We start from the raw sequence: 18,164 nt of genomic DNA, 5'->3' as shown, positions 1-18,164 counted from the left end.
ACAGTTTGAACACACAAAACCTGACTGACTGGCATTATAGACAGCATTTTAGGGGATAACGAGAAGTTTTTTTCTTCACATTTGCTGCGAATTTCTTTTCAGTATTACCTATGAATGACATGTCCTCTGAAAGTTTACTTGAAGGAAACTTCGTAATTTTGAGACTTCCTTTTCCTTTCTCGAATCTGTTTAATCAGCTCGAAGAAGGCTGGAAATCACTAATGTTCATCTCACTTGCAATTCAGAATGCCCGGTTTTGTGGATTTTCCTCAGTAATGGTGCACTGACTCTCACGAACAGTTCTAATTTTTTTTAATAGTTTATCTTCAATACTTTTGCAAGTTTGCTTTTGTCGCACACTGCTTATGTTCAATTGTTTTTGGGCTTGTACGGTGCTCTATTTTTGCTCTGGACTTTAATTAGCACAACAAATCTCATTCGAACCACAATTCATGGAACTGTCTGAGTTATTTCCTGTTTCTCCTCACGTTTCCACAATTTCTAATGAAACATCAATATCATCTGAGTGATTGTCAGACATTAACTAATAACTAACTCATATGCAGGTCTTAAGAAGTAGGTTATTTTGACTGCATACCACACTCTTCATATTTCATCTTTGCAAGGTTGAAAATATTAATTTGATTCCACATTACTGTGAATCTCTGGAACCTGCAGAAAGACAGATACTATTAGCAACTGCTGCTAATTCTTATGCAAATTCGAATGAATAGTAACTGCAGACAACTGTGACAGAGAAACTATCAATGAGAACTGAAATTCGCTTTACAAATCAAAATTGCATTGTCTTGTCTTATCTATTTACTGATGTGCTGCCAACCAATGATGTGTGCCTGCCATGCTGCACATATGTTGTCTGCTACAGCTCTGGCAGAGGTATTCTCCAGCTGCCTGGAAGTTATGAATTTGGCAATTTTCAACATTTTTTTGCAGTGTGTCTTAGCAGATAAGATTTAGACATTGTGCTTTTTTCAGTGTAGTCTTCTCATATAAAAAATTTCAGAGAAGGTTTCAACATGTCAGACTGGACTATCTGCTTGTAAGTAAGCTGTAGTAGAACACCATGGCTGCCCCATATGGAACAATTACACTTTTACTGTTTAAGTTATTTACATTCCATAAAATTACTAAACTTGTCTTCATGCCAGTACAACTTCAAAATGATTCAACAGAATGTCTCAATACAAGAGAAGGAAAGTTGTTACGCACCATATAGCGGAGATGCTGAGCCGCGATAGGCACAATAAAAAGATTCACACACACACACACACACACACACACACACACACACACACAAAAGTGCAAGTTGCGCTTGCGTGAGTGTGTGTATGCATGTGTGTATGTGTCTACTGCTGACAAAGGCCTTAATGGCCGAAAGCTATGATTGTGTGAATCTTTGATTGTGCCTATCGCGGCTCAGCATCTCCGCTATATGGTGAGTAGCAACTTTCCTTCTCTTGTATTGTTACATTCCATCCTGGATTTTCCATTGCTTAAACAGAATTTCTTATATATAAAATACAGAATTTAGTGTAATGAGTGACAACTAGAGGTCTGCGCGGATGCGGATATCCGCGTTATTTATTACTTGGCAGATAAAATCGCGACCGGCGCGGATATCTGTGGGTCATCTGCGGATAATGGCATCGGCCCAGTACGTATGTTGCAATGTTAGTTGAAAACTTCAAGTCTGTTGACATTCTTGGAATCTTGCAGGGCCCGGGTAGAGCGGATGTCTGTTGTCCTCAGCCCCTGGCTACGACCGACGTAGCTGTACCCAAGAGACCTGCGCCTAATCCGTTTCCGCGACCGTGTCTTGTGTGTGGCCTGTGAAGTGCTCTCTGGGCGGCAAACCTGCCCACTGTCTACCATACAGAAGCCCGCTGCAATTTTCCGCTGCCTTCAGTTAGTGCTTTGTAGTGGCCAAGTGACAACGTGCATCATAGCAAATATCAGTGAGAGTTCTTTCTTCAAATGAACACCATATCGATGGATACAATTTCGTGTAAGGTGAAAAAAGGTGATTTTACATTACTGAAGGAAAACAAATTGAAATCGCCAATTTGGAAAAAAATTGGATACATATTTGATGGCAACAAAAAGATAAAAGATATAGTGGCTTGTTTTGCATGTAAAAAAGTATATTCCTACACTGAACACAAAAGTGGAACTTCAAATTTGCTAAAACATTCGTGTGAGGCTGAACAAAGTAGCATAATGACTTATTTAAATTCCAAGAGAGACGTGAAAGTTCCTGAAGTTCCGCCAAATTTCAAGACAGCCGCAACAGAAAAACTTATCAATCTTGTCAGCAAAGACATTTTACCATTCGAAGTTGCATGTGGATCTGGGTTTCTCGACACGGCACAGTTTCTAATTGATGTGGGGGCCAAGTACGGTGCAGTGAGTGCTAAGGAACTGCTACCTCATCCAACCACCATATCCAGAAATTTGAAGGAAACGGCCGATCGTCTGTGTGAAACTGTCTCCGCAGAAGTGAAGAATATATTGAGAGATATAGGTCGAGCACTAACTGTCGATTTATGGACTAATTCGTACCGTAAAATAAACTATATGGGAGTGACTGCACATTATGTTAATTATGAAGAAGTGAAACTTGAGGATCGAGTGTTGTGCACCAGAAATTTTGAGAGTGAGATTTAAAAAACAGGAGAAAACATTAAACTTGAATTAATTAAGATACTACGGTTGTTCGATTTATTCAGTGCTGTGAATAACATCGTGTTCGCTACAAATAGAGGTCCAAATATTGTGGCAGCACTTCGCCAATACAAGAGGCACTTGTGCTCAGCACACATTCTTAATACTGTGCTGGAGCACAAGACTCGAGGAGACGCGAATGATGAGAAGAGTGACGTGCAGCGACTAATAAATTCCTGTCGAGCTATCACAACTTTCTTTAAAAGATCTGGTCTTCAGAATCGTCTTCAGAAGTCACTGAAAGGAGATATAGACACACGATGGAACAGTAAATTGGATATGTTTGAATCTATTAATTCACAATGGTTTGAAGTTCTGTCAATTTTGTCAGAGAAAAATCAAGATAATTTGATTGATTCTATAGACAAGAGGATGTTGGAAGATATAATAACCTTTCTGACACCATTTAAAATAGCTTCTTGTGACCTCGAAGCCTCCAAAACCCCTACACTCTATTTATGTGTGTTGTGGAAGTTAAAATTTCTCTTCTTCCTTGAAAAAAATGATGGCGACAGCCCATTTCTGATAGATTTAAAGAGTACAGCCAAATCTATTTCAATCAGCAAATGGGACATAACAGTAACCCATAAACTTGCAACGTTTTTGAATCCAAAATATAAAAACCTAAAATTTCTTAGCAGTGCCGAAAAAGATGTAGTTGTAAAGGATGCGAAAAATTATGTTGCGAGAAATTGTCCACAGTTAAAAGATAAGGAGGAAATAACATCTGGAATTCCTGCAAAAAAAAACAGAAGTCTGACGTACTTTTTCATGAATTTGAAGATTCCTCAGACGATGAATCGACGAGGCATCTTGACTTTGCGTCAGACGAAATTCTCAGATATACGAATGATAAAGTCCAATTGTCGGAAGGCATCGACCTGATAACTTGGTAGTATGGACGTGAAAACGTCTATCCGCATCTTTCCAAACTCGCATACTTTGTGCACTGCATTCCAGCGTCCAGCGCGCCATCTGAGAGGAACTTCTCTACTGCGGGACAAATAATGCAGGACCGACGCACGTCTTTGAAGCCACAGACGATTGATGACATCATGTTCCTGCACAGTAATCTTCCAAAGTAAAAAGGTCCTTGTACAGCTTCTCTTACTTCACTGTATTTTTTGGGCTTATCTGAATTAGTTACAATTTTTTTGTCATCTGATTCTTTCTTTTACAGAATTTGAATCAGAAGCAAGCAGAAGACGAAAATATTTAATCTGAAACCTGTGAGTTTTTATTGTAATATTTATAGTATAATTTCCTCGACATATTGATAGTATTTTTACTATTCCCAACAAGAACATTTAAGCGGCATTAGGTAAAAGAAGGAAATATTTAACAGGCAATTTGTTTTGTTGTAATTTTCATATTAAAGCGCTCAATTTTAAGTTTTTACTCTTAGCAACAAGAACGTTCAACAGCTAACACATCAATATTATTGAACTAGGTAATGATGATTTCATAAATGCCTACCTAAATTTTTGCGTGCACTACAGTAACATTTGCAGCCGCCAAGCATTGTCGTTCTTTGTGAATAGTGAAACAGTCCAACCGGAGCGGTGGCACGGTGGGCCTTGTAATTAATTACAAGTTGGACTTCAAACTACGGCTGACGTCCACCAACAACCTGTGACTGCGATAGCCCGTGAAAGATTATTCTGATCACATTGAAAACAGACAAAATATTCAATCATCCAAAATAATAATGTGCCTTTTAATTTATCAGCCAATTAGTGAAGATAAGGGCTGAAATTCGTAACAAAATTGAAGATTTTAACTGTAACTCGGTATTGCTTAACAGGGAACTACTGCAATGTTGAGGATGTTTTAAAGTGTGAAAAACTTTGTTTAGTTGCGAATGAAACAGTCATTTCATTTATCGCTAGGTCTTAATTCGATAAATCAGCCAAAAGGTGAGGTTCGAGATTTCAATCGTATTTTTAGCTAAAGCTAAATGGACTCCTCATTTCCATAACCACTAATTTTGTTGTCACTCTTTGGAAGCAGAGTTATTTCTTCCAGACAACGTCAATTATTGCTGGCAGTTTAAGTTTTTCACAGGTGCGCCAGCGTTTTGCAGTGTAGGCCCGATACTGTAAATATTTTCACCTGGAAATGACGAGGACTGAATGCGTAAGCTATAATATAATCAGCAGCTGACATGAATGGCTTCAAAATTTGACACATCCAAGCAGTGAGTACAAAAAAACTGTCGGTAAATGATGCAATGTGCTAGTAACAGATTAAAACCATTGTCATTCTCAGCTGCCTTGGCACAAGAACAGCGAAATATAACTGTTTCTACACATGCATTTTCATCATTTAATACTATTACATTGAATTTTATTTTTTCAAATAGCGTTTCCAATCTCACGAGATCCAAGCTACCACTGTGTGTGCTCCGGAGCGCCAATACTTTCCTGTTTCGAATGGTCTGCTTTAGAGTAGGTATAGAGCATTTCCTGTGATTTAATAATTCAAAAGTAGTTAAGTTGTCGCAGAACTGGCACCCTAACAATAACTATGTCATTAGATACCATAATTCTAATTACTACTGTCTATTACTATTAATTATTCATTCAAAACTTAAATATATGCGGATGCGGATAAGGAACTTGCGGATGCGGATTAGGACCTTGCAGATGCGGATTGCACTTTTCTTATCCGCGCAGACCTCTAGTGACAACAGAATCACAGTCGGAGTACCAAGTACAGAGACAAACACAACCATAAGAAATGTCCTATAAATACCAATGTAAAAACAGGATAACATATGGAAAGGGACAGACTGGCAGGCAAGTACTTACTTTCATAAGGTTAAATTCCTGTACTGCTGATAGACAAGTAAAAAGTACAACAAAATATTCTAGCTTTCAAACAATGGAAAATCCTAAATGGAATGTAATTGTTATATTCTAGCTTTAAGATCTTTTAGTTTCTTCCTCAGGCAGGAAAGAACAATACTTTTTGAAAGGTTAAAAAAGAGTGATAGTTAACTCAAACTCCAGGATGAGAGGGATCCACCTGTTGTCAAGGTAAGGGGTGCCATCTATTCAGATTTCCCTTGTCCTCAAAACAAGCGGGTCTCTCCCATCCTGAGGTTTATGTGAATTGCCCCTCCTTGCTAACCTTCCCCAAGCTATCCTTCTTTCCTTCCCGAGAGCAGAACAATAGTTCTGAAAGCTAGGACAATTTTTGTACTTTGTGTGTATGTATTGGTAGTACTGTAATTTTGTCTCCTCAATAGTGGTCATCCATTCCATGCCCTTGCAGTTTTCTCAAGCGATTTTTCCTTTTGATAAGATAAAATACTTGCAGTCATTGCAATCAGTTCAGCAGTTTTCAATTAAGTTATCCTGGACCTCGTGCTTGAAGTATCATTCAAGATACAGTTGCTGACATTGCCCATAATGAGCATGTGGAAAACTGTGGAATATTTAGCAATTAATGAGGTGTTCGTTCTTCTAAGAGACACATAAGAGAGGCTTTGAGTAATGCTACTATAGTTCAATTCTTCTATCTTGGCGGCTCGCGCATGCCCGCCCAGACGCGGGAGATTGCTGCATTGCCAGTTGCACACGACGCACGCGCCAAGAGAAGCAGCGCCATAGTATAGCATAGTTCGCAAGCTTACGTTTAGGGGGGAGTGTGCAGTTTATGAAGTAAAGCCACCACGGCGGCATTAACCCTTTCGCTGCTACAGAGACGTGCTCTCCGCATTCCGCACTGCGCGCAATTTTAACACTGCACTGTTCGCCTATGCTGACACATGGTGTTCCGACTGCTTTGACACTCTTATCATTCGATTCCACAAAAACTATTTGGCCCAAAAATTAGATTTTTACACATCTTCTTGACTGATACCTTCCCCCCATAAATGACTTAATTTTGTTTCGATGTTCAACGCAGTTATTATGCAGCATTAAATATAGTAAACCATTGCACGAAATTTTGAAGAGTTTGCAGAGGTAAAAGTCCATAGAGTATACTTTCCGTATGGTTGATTTTAGTTGCCACAATGTTGAGAATGAAATGTGGACAAGATACCTAAATTTCATATAAAATTTACTGTATAACAATATCTCATTTAATTTAAGTACCACATAGGTGTTGTATGTAATATTGAGAAATATTCCATCTTTCGTGACTGTGTGAACACCATGTGTCTGCACAGGCGAGCAGTGCAGTGATGACAAAATCGCGCACAGCGCGGAATGCGGGGAGCACGTGTCTGCAGCAGGGAAAGGGTTAATGAAGAGACAAAGCACTAGAAATGTCAAAAAATTGCATTCAAATGAATAAAATTCGTGAAGTAAGACACTTTGATATTGTTTTTAAATAAAGAAAATATTAAGCTCCGCACAAGGTTTGTACTCTTCACCTTTCGCTTACTAACCCATTGCCTTAACCGTTACGCTAACGCAGCTCGTCCTGTAACTTAAGTCCATGAGGACACTTAACAGGTCACGCAAAATACTGACAAACACTGTTGGTATGACTATGAATTACTAACATTTCGTCGAAGTACAATAGGAAATACACAATTACCGCTGTTCTTTATTGCGAAAAAGCGGTTCGTGAGATTGATACAGACACCTTTCCTTGCTATCGCCTGAATTAGGAGTCTTATTGCTTGTATGGTTTAATCAATTAATAGAATATGAAGCAATTGGTATAAAGAACGCTTTTTCTAAACTTTCTATAAAAGAAAGTCTGCTATCAAGACATTGCTTTTGTTCTATTACTTTATTTATGACTGAACGGTTCTAAAACTGAAGACACTCGTCCATGCTCTGCTCTGCAGTCGAGATCTGGCAATGTCATTCTCTGTTCATTGGCTGACTGTGTTTTGTGACGTCAGATGCGCAGAACGAACCTAAACTCTGCCGCCAATATAAATGACTCGCACTTTAGTGATGACACTCAAGTACCAAGGTGAAGTCTAAATTTTCATAACGTATCCATAGGTACAGATTTACAGGTCTCTTTACAAGACCTCAGTGGAGAAAATATCAGCAACATCACTACCAGCCCACAAGGCCATCAGGTTTCCTCTTTGGGCAACTGTGTCACTACTAATCTGTGTGTTGATTAGTTTCACTTATTCTTGTGTATACAGCAATGTGTTTGTTCATCATTTTATGCTATGCTAACTATGAAGGAATTTGTTTTGTCATAAGCTATTTTGCTTCAATGGAAATGTTTTGTGATGATGCAAGAGAACTTGTAGATCCCTACATAATTATAATGCAACAATAGAACTCATTCACTTATTTGTTGAAGGCCAGGTTAATATGGTATTGTTCTCCAATAACAAAGACCACTATAGGTAAATGTTATGTTGTAAATAGTCCACATGCACCAAATAAGGTACAAACAATGGAAAGTACAGTGTGGAATAATAACAATATTATGAAAAGGGGGTGCTGAATTGTAGACAGGCGCAACAAGAAGACTGCTATATATTTAAGGTTTTGATGATATAGCGTTCTTCAAAAGCAAATTGGTGTTCTTCAAAAATAGCACAAACCAGAGACAAGGACTGATTTGTGTGTGTGTGTGTGTTTGTGTGTGTGTGTGTGTGTGTGTGTGTGTGTGTTATGCACTAAACATCCTATGTAATGACTTAACCGATTAAACACAATGTACAAATTTGTGTCAGAAACTTCCAGTGCATGGACCTGTATTCAGGGCTGGTTTAAAGCATATGTCACATAAGTGGCCCCTCAGTGCACCCAGCTGCAACGAGTGCCAGAGGCTCCCAAGTGTAAAATTTATGTAACACAATTTATCACAACTAGTAGCTATTTAAACTGTGCCAGAGTTCTGTGATGTCAAACATACATAACAAAAGAAGATTTCACTATAGGACACAGTACTGTTTGGCAGTCCTCAATTTATTCTGATGATGATGATAATTTTCTGTGGTTCAATGGTCAGGTCTTTCAAATGGATGCCGCTTATGTGGCTATTGTGTCTCTAATCTACCCTATTTATACAACCAGAGCAAGGGCACCTACGGCATAACATGGAAACTGAACCATGTGCCACTCCTGGTGACTCTCCCACATCACTGAGATGTGAAGAATAGATTAAAGACAGACTGAAAATTCCCATGATCCTGCGACCTCTCAGTTTCCATGTACGTGCTTTACCACTAGACCACATGGTCAAACATTCATTCTTATAAATGCTTCCCTTGTGGCAAAGCTCATTGAGATGCAAACCAATACAGTGTGTATACGTTGACAAGGAAAAAAATTTCCCAGTTAAATAAACACTTTCTCCCGGGTGAAAATACACTTTTTCATGTTAAGAACGACTATATTTTTCCTCAGAGCAGTAAAACTTATCAATCCTTTGAATGGCTATGGTTTTATAGACCTGTGCAGAATATTATGGCACTTTAGGAAATGAAATTCAGGGGGGGGGAAAAAAACACTTTTTGGAAAGATGTCTGCTGTGCAGCAACATGTACACTGAATATTTCTCTGTTACGAAAGTATAAGTTCAAATTCCAGCAAAGACCGCATGTTACTTTCTGATGCATTGAAATCAAGATTGCGGTGTGCTTTTAGTAAGCCTGTCATAGCTCATGTCACGTGATCTCACCAGCTAATGACAGCGGACATTCAGAGCGTAGGACATGTGATGTAGTCAGCCAACAGTGACATCACTGTTAAGTAGCACGAAACACAAACAGGAAAAGTTAATGGTTTAAATTAATATACAAAGTGTTGCTACAAGAAAAGAAAAGCTTTCACATTTAATATTAGTTTCGAAGATTAATAAGCTGCAAGAGAAGCTAAGTTTTCCCACATAATGTTGATCTTTTTTGTGTGTGTTACATAAGTGCCAGTAAAATTTTTAACGATGTCATAAATGTCTGATTTTCTGGGCTTGAGATTATTCTTAATGGTCATCCTCACAAAGAGTTGATTTTCAAACACTCTGTGATTTAAGAAATTCATCATACATTCTCACAAATGGTTCATCTCGCGTAAAAGCGAATTTATTTTGAAAGTAACGCTTTTCAAACAATCATTTACAGTGTTTTCCCGTGATCTGTTAGAAACAGGTTCGTTTCAGCAGTAGCCAAAGAGCCACAGATAACAGGTGTCACCACGCTGGCGCAGCTATGACGACGCAGGAAGCGTGTATGTTCGCATGAGTAAAACATTAAAAGATCTTACATTATGTCCTAAAAGACATTAGAGGATACTCCAAGAGCATTGGAATTTTGTGAACCATACTAAAATGCGTAATTCAGCTTAAGGTACACATTCGTATGTCCAAATTCAGGAGTAAATTTTTTTGGAGTACCAATACTGTATTACCTCAGGTTTGCTTCTTCATTACGGCATAATGCCAAGTGTGCTAGAAGATGAAAACGTGCACTTGAAATACAGCAAACAGTTAAAACTAGCCAATAGTGTTGAATTAAACACTTCGTTTCAAATAAATTGATTGCCTCAGTAGAAAAGATTAATTAAAGCCAAATTTCTTTAGCAAACTGACAAAAAGAATTTCATTGTTCTGCAAGACAATTAATGCTTGACTGTCAGAAAGATGGAAATAAAATAAAATCTGAAGCTAGTAACATATTTTAGCCTACCGTAATTATGTGATAGATCTTGGCCACAGAAATCAATTTTGTTTTCATCTGACATGAGAGCAATAAATGAATAGGAAACCCCAAAATCGCTAAATGTAAACACGGGTCATGTGGAGACTACCCATCTCCACATTACAACTCAGAATGCTCTGTGCATCAGCTCTGGATCTACAATATTTCTAAACTGGGGCAATACTATTTTCAAAAATATGTTCATTTTCTAGTGCAGGTTTTTCTGAAGAGTCTGATACACAAACATATGTGTTCGAGGAAATGTAAGACATGTTATTTGGTTGTAACTGTGCCTAAGTACATTGCCATGCATCTTCAAACAGCATTCTTCTATCACACGTCACTGTATTTCACTCTGTGTAATTCAAATGCGGAAAATTTTGTAATGGGTGCCTTCAAACTATATTCAGGACAATGGAAATTAAAATATCCTGCGGTGCCTCTCCTGTTCCCAGTTGGCCAGTTTGACATCAAGCCCTCTTTTTAAAAAAATCTTCAGAAAATTTGCACTCTTTATTGCCTATTAGCTAAACTTGCTCTTTTGTGTCACGTAAAATTAAATATAGGATATAAAATCAGTAAAGACAAAGAGACAAGCAAGACAGTACACATTTCTTCAATCCGTAAGTCATTGAATTTTTTTCTCCTCCAGCTTTGCATGGCATGCTTTCTTTTCTGGGAATAAATCTAATACCTCATCAAAGTTCGTCAAACATTTTGCTACATCAAAAAATGAAATGTCATTGTCTAATACTGTAAAATAGTAACCACGATTGGTGTGGTTTATGTGTATTTTCTCACTGTCTGCTAGATAAAACAAAATAGGCCTGCCTAACAGTGCAGCAATTGTAACACACGCCAAATAAACAAGACTGTTTTGCCGCAAATGGTCATTTTTATAACACAACAGAATATAATTCACGAAATACCAAAATCAAATGCCTATTAGGCCAACTACAAGCAAAAGGTTTTATGTTAGGGAATAGTTTCGCATTTCATTCATATGCTCCAGCTTCTGAAGCATGAGATTGAAAAGTAGTAGTAGTACAAAATTTTTATATAAATTTGGAATCGTCATACTCTTCCACAATATGTGTGATGTCCCCGTTTCTCCTCCTTCCTCGTTCTAACAAACAATCTTCTCATGACTAATTCTGTAATTATTCCTGCCAGTGTCAAAACTTATTCTCTAGTTTACTTCACTAACCCTGCCACAATCACCAGTTTAGTTATCCCACATTTATTCTACCGTTACGCGTTATTACATGTTCGTACAAAGCGTTTTCTGTGCTAGTCCCAGAATAGAACTTTAGCAGCTGATAGCCTGGGACTGTACAACTGGCCCTTACCAGTGTAGCGGACTGGCTAAAACTTTTAAATCAAAATCTCATTTTCTTGGGTACTCTGAGAAGATAACATGTAATCTTTCTTGCCTGCTATTCCTGTTAGTTGTTTATTTCCACTCTGGTAGTCTGAATCTATGGATTTTACTAGTAATTATAACAACGCTGATCATTTGCAAACCCAGTCAACCACATAAACAGCAATTGGCATTCACCCGTTAGGCTTTATTCCTTTCAGCTGGTATAGCCCCATCCCCTTTTGTCTGCAAGAAAGTTTACTTCTAGATGCAACGGGGATTCCCCTGGCAGAGACATCACGTACACTATGCACACTTTCAAAAATCAACTTATGATTCACTCAGAAATCAACTTAGAATTTGTTCAAAAACCATCTGGGATGCGTTTCCACATCATATGAATAATCGATAGACCAACGTGCACTGCACTGGGTGATCCGCTTTTTGAAACAAGGTCTTTTTCCTCAAGGATAATGAATTTGCCCCCCCCCCCCCCCCAAAAAAAAAAAAAAAAAAAAAAAAAAAAAAAAAAAAAAAAAAAAAAAAAATTGCCACCCAAGACAGATACCCAGTTTGCCCCCCAACCCCTAGGTCCACATGCATGAATCTGGCAGCTTAGGTGTGTCAGTAAAATTCTTCCAGGTAGCATCTGGCCATGCTATTGCTTATACAGCTAACTGCCACACTTCTGTAGCCACAAATGGGAGAAGGTACTACCCATACACGACTCAACTGTGCATGTGCATGAGCTCGCTCGCAACTGCTCAAACAAATTTAATGTATGCAGTTGTGATGTCACACTAATCACAGGCAATTTGTTGTTATGAAGCATTGCATAGTCAAACTTCCTGACAGATTAAAACTGAGTGCCGGACCGAGATTCGAACTCGGGACCTTTGCCTTTCATGGGCAAGTGCTCTATCATCTGAGCTACCCAAGCACCACTCACGACCTGTCCCCCGAGCAGTACCTCATCTCCTACCTTCCAAACTTCACAGAAGCTCTCCTGCAAACCTTCCAGGAGTGCTAGTTCTGCAAGGTTCACAGGAGAGCTTCTGTGAAGTTTTGAAGGTAGGAGACGAGGTACTGGCAGAAGTAAAGCTGTGAGGACGGGTCGTGAGTCGTACTTGGGTAGCTCAGATGGTAGAGCACTTGCTCACGAAAGGCAAAGGTCTTGAGTTTGAGTCTCGGTCCACCACACAGTTAATCTGCCAGAAAGTTTCATAACAGCACAGACTCCACGGCACAGTGAAAATCGCATTCTGGATTGCATAGTCTTCCTAAAGCCTTTGACACATTTTGCTGTTGGCAGACGCTTGTATGAGAGCTGTGTTTTGTTGTTGTACATGGCGTATTTCCGCAACTTAAGTCTTATTTTCATTTTTTTCCCTCTTGTTCATGTTTTACTGCTGCAGTAGCGAGATACAGTAATATCCTTTGTTAGAGTATCGGTTCTTACCAGTCAAAGTTACAAAAATTTCACTGAAAACAAACAAAGAAAAATTCCCAGAATTCTAAAAATTCCCATGTTTTTCCCGGTTTTCTCCCGCATGAAAAAATTCACAGGTTTTCCCGTATCTCCATGTTGTCCCGGGTCATAAACACCCTGCAATAATACAGCATAGATGAAAGATGATATACATGACTCTTCATGTGTATTGGGCTACATACACAATGGACAATGGGCAAATTTCAGACAAAGGTTTTGAAAAATAGACTCGTAAAGTCATGACGACTAACCAGGTGACCGGGATCGAGACAGTTTCAGCAAATCCGCTGTAGATGAAGGATAAAATAGAATCATTACGTAAGAATTTACCAATTACTTCAAAAACTGGAAAACACGTTTAGAGGGCTACACTGCACAACAAATATCACAATTTTTGCTGTGAAAATGGCACATTTCACTTCTGGAAAGCCAAATAATTAGAATTTTGTAGAATGACATCCTCTACATTTTAGAAAAGGAAGGAAGATTATGATTTAACATCCCAATGACAACAAGGTCACTCTAGACAGAGTAAAAGCTAGGATTGGGAAAGGAATCTGGCTGTGTCCTTATCAAAGAAACCATCCAATATTTGCATTAAACAATTTAGGATACTTTGGAAAACATAAATCTGGATGATGGATGGGAAACTGAATCCTGGTTCTCCTGAATGAGAGTCCAATAACTTAAGCACTACACCTCTTTGACTAGCACATATTAGAAATGAAATGTTCCTCCATATTACCTAGCAAATGAAGGTTCGTTCCAGAAGAAACACCTGCATTGAATGACTCGATGATGCTATTCGTTGTTGCATCTGGTCCAAAGCTCTGGAAAGAAAGAAATGGCCAGTTAAGCAATATTTACAACAAAGAAAGAGAATCTTAATGATATTTGTATAGTTAAATTCCGAAATTATGAGATAAAATTGCTCTCGGTACTTATCTTCAAGAGATGAAAGTCTTAGTGCTACCAAAACATACACATAAAAGTACGCGAAACTATCCTGGCTTTTGGCACTATTAGTTTCTTCCTCAGGGAAGAAATAGTGACAAGTAAGAATGTTAACAAGGATGAGCAGTCACTCGGGCTCCAGGGTGAGTGTGACCCAGATGTTGTGAGGGTAATATTGTTGTGCACGTGTAGGCACATTCATGTGCAAACTGACAACTAAATGCCTCAGTTATGGATAACAACTAATTACTTACTCAAAATAATACAATATATTATGTTCTACATATCATGCAGGTATGCTTATGTAACACACAACTCCATCAAGAATACATCACGGTGCTTACCAGCTTTCAGAAAGTTATCATGTGTCTAATTAAAGAGCATAAATGGACAGGAATGTATCCACTCTATTACAGTGCAAAGATGAACAAAATTGGAGTATGGATGTTTTTTCATATATTTTTACATAGAAATAATCATACAATTTATAGCATCCTAAATAACAGATTGTCATATTTGTTTTGTACTTATGTTGTTCTACAGACAAAAATTTTGCAGTGTGTGGCTGCAACTGAAAAAGTCCTAATTTGTTTCTGTGCATGTGTGGATGAATCCCTATAAGCACAGTAGTTATCCTTCAAGTTTTCACAATAACTGTCATCCGAACTATCAAGACATAACACAGTGGAAGAAAGAAGAGTGACAAACAGTTTTGCAGTGCAATATTTCTTGAGGGATACTGGATTTAAGAAAATATTTTGGAGTCCAGAGGAGACTCTCCACCCACATCAAGTACTCTCACAAAAGTTGATCTCCTCCATTAGTCACACACACACACACACACACACACACACACACACACACACACACACACACACACACATTTGGTGGAGAAAGTGTAATATGTTTACATACCACCCGATAGTGGATTTGTCAGGCTAGTGTATATTTGTAATGACCACTATCTAGCAATACCACATTAAAAGTGAAGAAAGATTGTTTTTTGCAGCTATGACGTTCATAGACAGAACACAGAGGAAAGAAGAACTCTAAAAAATTGAAGTGAGAAGCATTTTCCTTGGGCATGAATTGATATTATTATATAAATGTTTAAAACAAAAAATAGTTGCCATTTAAATACTGTTGATGCCATTAGAGAACATGGAGCTCCTCCAAAAAGCATGTCCATTGTCATAACCTGTACATCTACTTGCTCAACCACAAAATTGAGAGTGAGTGGCTGAAGGTTATTCTGAACGAGAACAGTCTCTGAAAATTACTTCTGTTACTGTTTATTAATGGCACCCACATTATGAAGCAAACAATGCATTTCAGGAGATAATGTCCCATTCCTCAGGCAAATTTTATACACAGACAAAAAAATCATGGGTGTCCACATTCTCTTTTGCTTAGTCATACAGACATTATCAAGTTGTACAGAGGGACTGCTTCAATACACAACAAGAGTGAGTGTAATGTGGCACCATGATGGGGGTCCACAATCCATTCTGTCTCATTCACAGATTACTGAATAACAGCTTTCATCAGCTAATATAAGCTCGATTTACTGAAGTTTAAAAAAGACAATGTCATAGATATCTGCATATAATTAATTTCAGGAGGTAATATGCACAGCTAATTTTGGTTCACAAGAGAGGCAGTCATGAAAGCATTGGAAGCCAACATGGCTGACTTTCAGTGTAAACTTGCCGGAATGGGATATGTGGCTCTCAATAAGCTTTTAAACACAGTGGCACAGGGATAAGGCCAGGGGGCCAGTTCTATCCGAATTTGGCCCAATACAACGAATCCAGAACAAGCAGTCAACACTCAGGTGGATGTTCCGTTACTTTATAGTCAAATTAGTTTTAAAGACCCTCTACCTAATAATATATGCAGTAGTAATTTCGTTATGCACTTGAACATAAGAGGTCTGTCTGAAGGAATGATCAGGAAGCTTTATGATATAGAAATTTTGCTAGAAAGTGTGAAACAATCTGTGAAAGTAATATGCCTTAATGAACATTGGCTAAAATCTGAAAATATCAATCTCCTAAATAAACTTACAGGTTATAAACTGGCTACCAGCTTTTGTAGGACCAATGGGTATGGAGGCTCTTGCATATTAGTTCATTCCATGGTAGACTATGATATCAGACAGAATTTTAGCCATCTGAATGAAGAAGGCACATTTGAAAGTTGTTGTATAGAACTTAAAGAGTATAACACACTAATTATCAGCATATATCGCACCCCTGGGTACCATATAAGCTCTGTATTTTTAGATAAGTTTGATACATTGCTACATAAATTAAAATGTGAGAAACTGTACAAGAAAGTGGTTATATGTGCTGACTTCAACATAGATGTAAGGACTGATGACAAATTTTCTTCACACTTAAAGAACCTGGTAGCCACAAATGGTCTAAATCTCAATTTCGATCAGTATACAAGAATTACAGCAAGCTCTGCAACATGTATTGACAATATTGTAAGTAGTTATAATTATTATGTAAAAGAAAAGTTTCTTCTAGATTTAGGAATATCAGACCATAAAGCACTATTTGTATCACTACCGAAGCAAAATTCAGTCTGCACAACAAAAAGATGTAGGAATTTCAGTAAAGAAAATGTGGAAGTATTTTGCAAAAAACTAAGCCAAACCAAGTGGACAGTCAGCAAACACACTTCCACAAGTGACAATTACAATAACTTTTTAACTGAATTCTTGGGTATATTCAATGAATGCTTCCCTTATGTAACAGTGAGGACCAGGTCCCAAAAAAGTAGATCCTGGGTAACAAAAGGAATTAGAGTGTCTAGTACTACTAAGAGGAAACTGCATATGGAGGCAAAAGTAAATCAAAGCCCTCAATTTCTTAAGTATGTAAGCACATACAAAAAAACATTTGACAAAATAGTTAAACTAGCAAAACGTACTGCAAATAACGACTTCATTTCAAATGCAAAAAACAAATCAAAAGCTGTTTGGTCTGTTATAAGAAGTGAAGTTGGCAGTGAGGCAGAGAGAAAATGCCCTTCTAAAATAGTGATAAATGGTAGAGCTGTTACAGAACCCAGTGCCATTTGTGAATCATTCAATGACTTTTTCATAAACTGTAACAAATTTGGTGACTGTTCACCACCAAATACAAAGCCCAATATGACAGATAGCAATTGCACATGTTTTAAGTTTTCTCGTGTTTCCATCTCAGATGTCATCAAAATCATAATGTCCCTAAAAAATTCAAAATCTGCGGGGTGGGATGAGGTCCCCACTGAAATAATAAAAATAGTCCGTCACAGTATTGCATATCCACTCTCTTTCATAATCAACCAATCATTTGATGAGGGATGTTTCCCAGATCGATTAAAATATGCAGAAGTTCGGCCCATACACAAAAAAGGCAAACAAGATGAATTGGGCAACTATAGGCCAATCTCACTGTTACCAATTTTCTCAAAAATATTTGAAAGAGCTGCATGTGATCAGATTGAAAATCACAATTCATCTAACAGCATTATCTTAGGCAATCAATATGGTTTCAGAAAAGGCCGCAGCACAATCCATGCAATAAATGAATTAGTCACAAAAGTCAGCAGATGTCTTGATGATAGAATGTGTGTGTCAGGCATCTTTTGTGACCTGTCCAAAGCCTTCGACACAGTAAATCATGACCTGCTTCTCCAAAAATTGGCACGCTATGGTTTTCAAGGCAAATCTCTTAGCTGGATGTCATCATACTTGGCAAACAGAAAACAAAGAGTACTTATTAACATCAACGGCAAGAAATTTCTCTCTGGCTGGAAAAACACTCAATTAGGTGTTCCACAAGGCTCAATATTAGGGCCACTGCTTTTTCTATATTATATTAATGATATGCCATGTCAGGTCCAGTCTGATACTATCCTCTATGCAGATGACTCAACAGCCGTAGTCTGTTGTAAAAATGAGGTAGACCTAATTCGTCATATTGAACAAACACTTG

General features: G+C 38.0%; 2 protein-coding genes across 3 annotated transcripts in view; one reads left to right on the top strand and one right to left on the bottom strand.

The window, feature by feature from the left end:
- LOC124622262 (elongator complex protein 1) overlaps positions 1-18,164 on the bottom strand; it is a 159,660-nt gene that overhangs the window by 4,938 nt on the left and 136,558 nt on the right. For both annotated transcript variants that reach the window (XM_047147924.1, XM_047147925.1), the window contains exon 13: positions 13,967-14,051. In XM_047147924.1, coding sequence (XP_047003880.1) covers positions 13,967-14,051 — 85 coding nt within the window. The remainder of the gene's footprint in view (positions 1-13,966; positions 14,052-18,164) is intronic.
- LOC124622264 (odorant receptor 67c-like) overlaps positions 1-18,164 on the top strand; it is a 109,903-nt gene that overhangs the window by 83,907 nt on the left and 7,832 nt on the right. The gene's annotated exons all lie outside the window — the stretch shown is intronic.

Source organism: Schistocerca americana, chromosome 7 (assembly GCF_021461395.2).
Source record: "Schistocerca americana isolate TAMUIC-IGC-003095 chromosome 7, iqSchAmer2.1, whole genome shotgun sequence".
NCBI classification, from domain to species: Eukaryota; Metazoa; Arthropoda; class Insecta; order Orthoptera; family Acrididae; genus Schistocerca; species Schistocerca americana.
The sequence above is the reverse complement of the archived record's forward strand: the minus strand, read 5'-3'. Positions and strand labels throughout refer to the sequence as shown.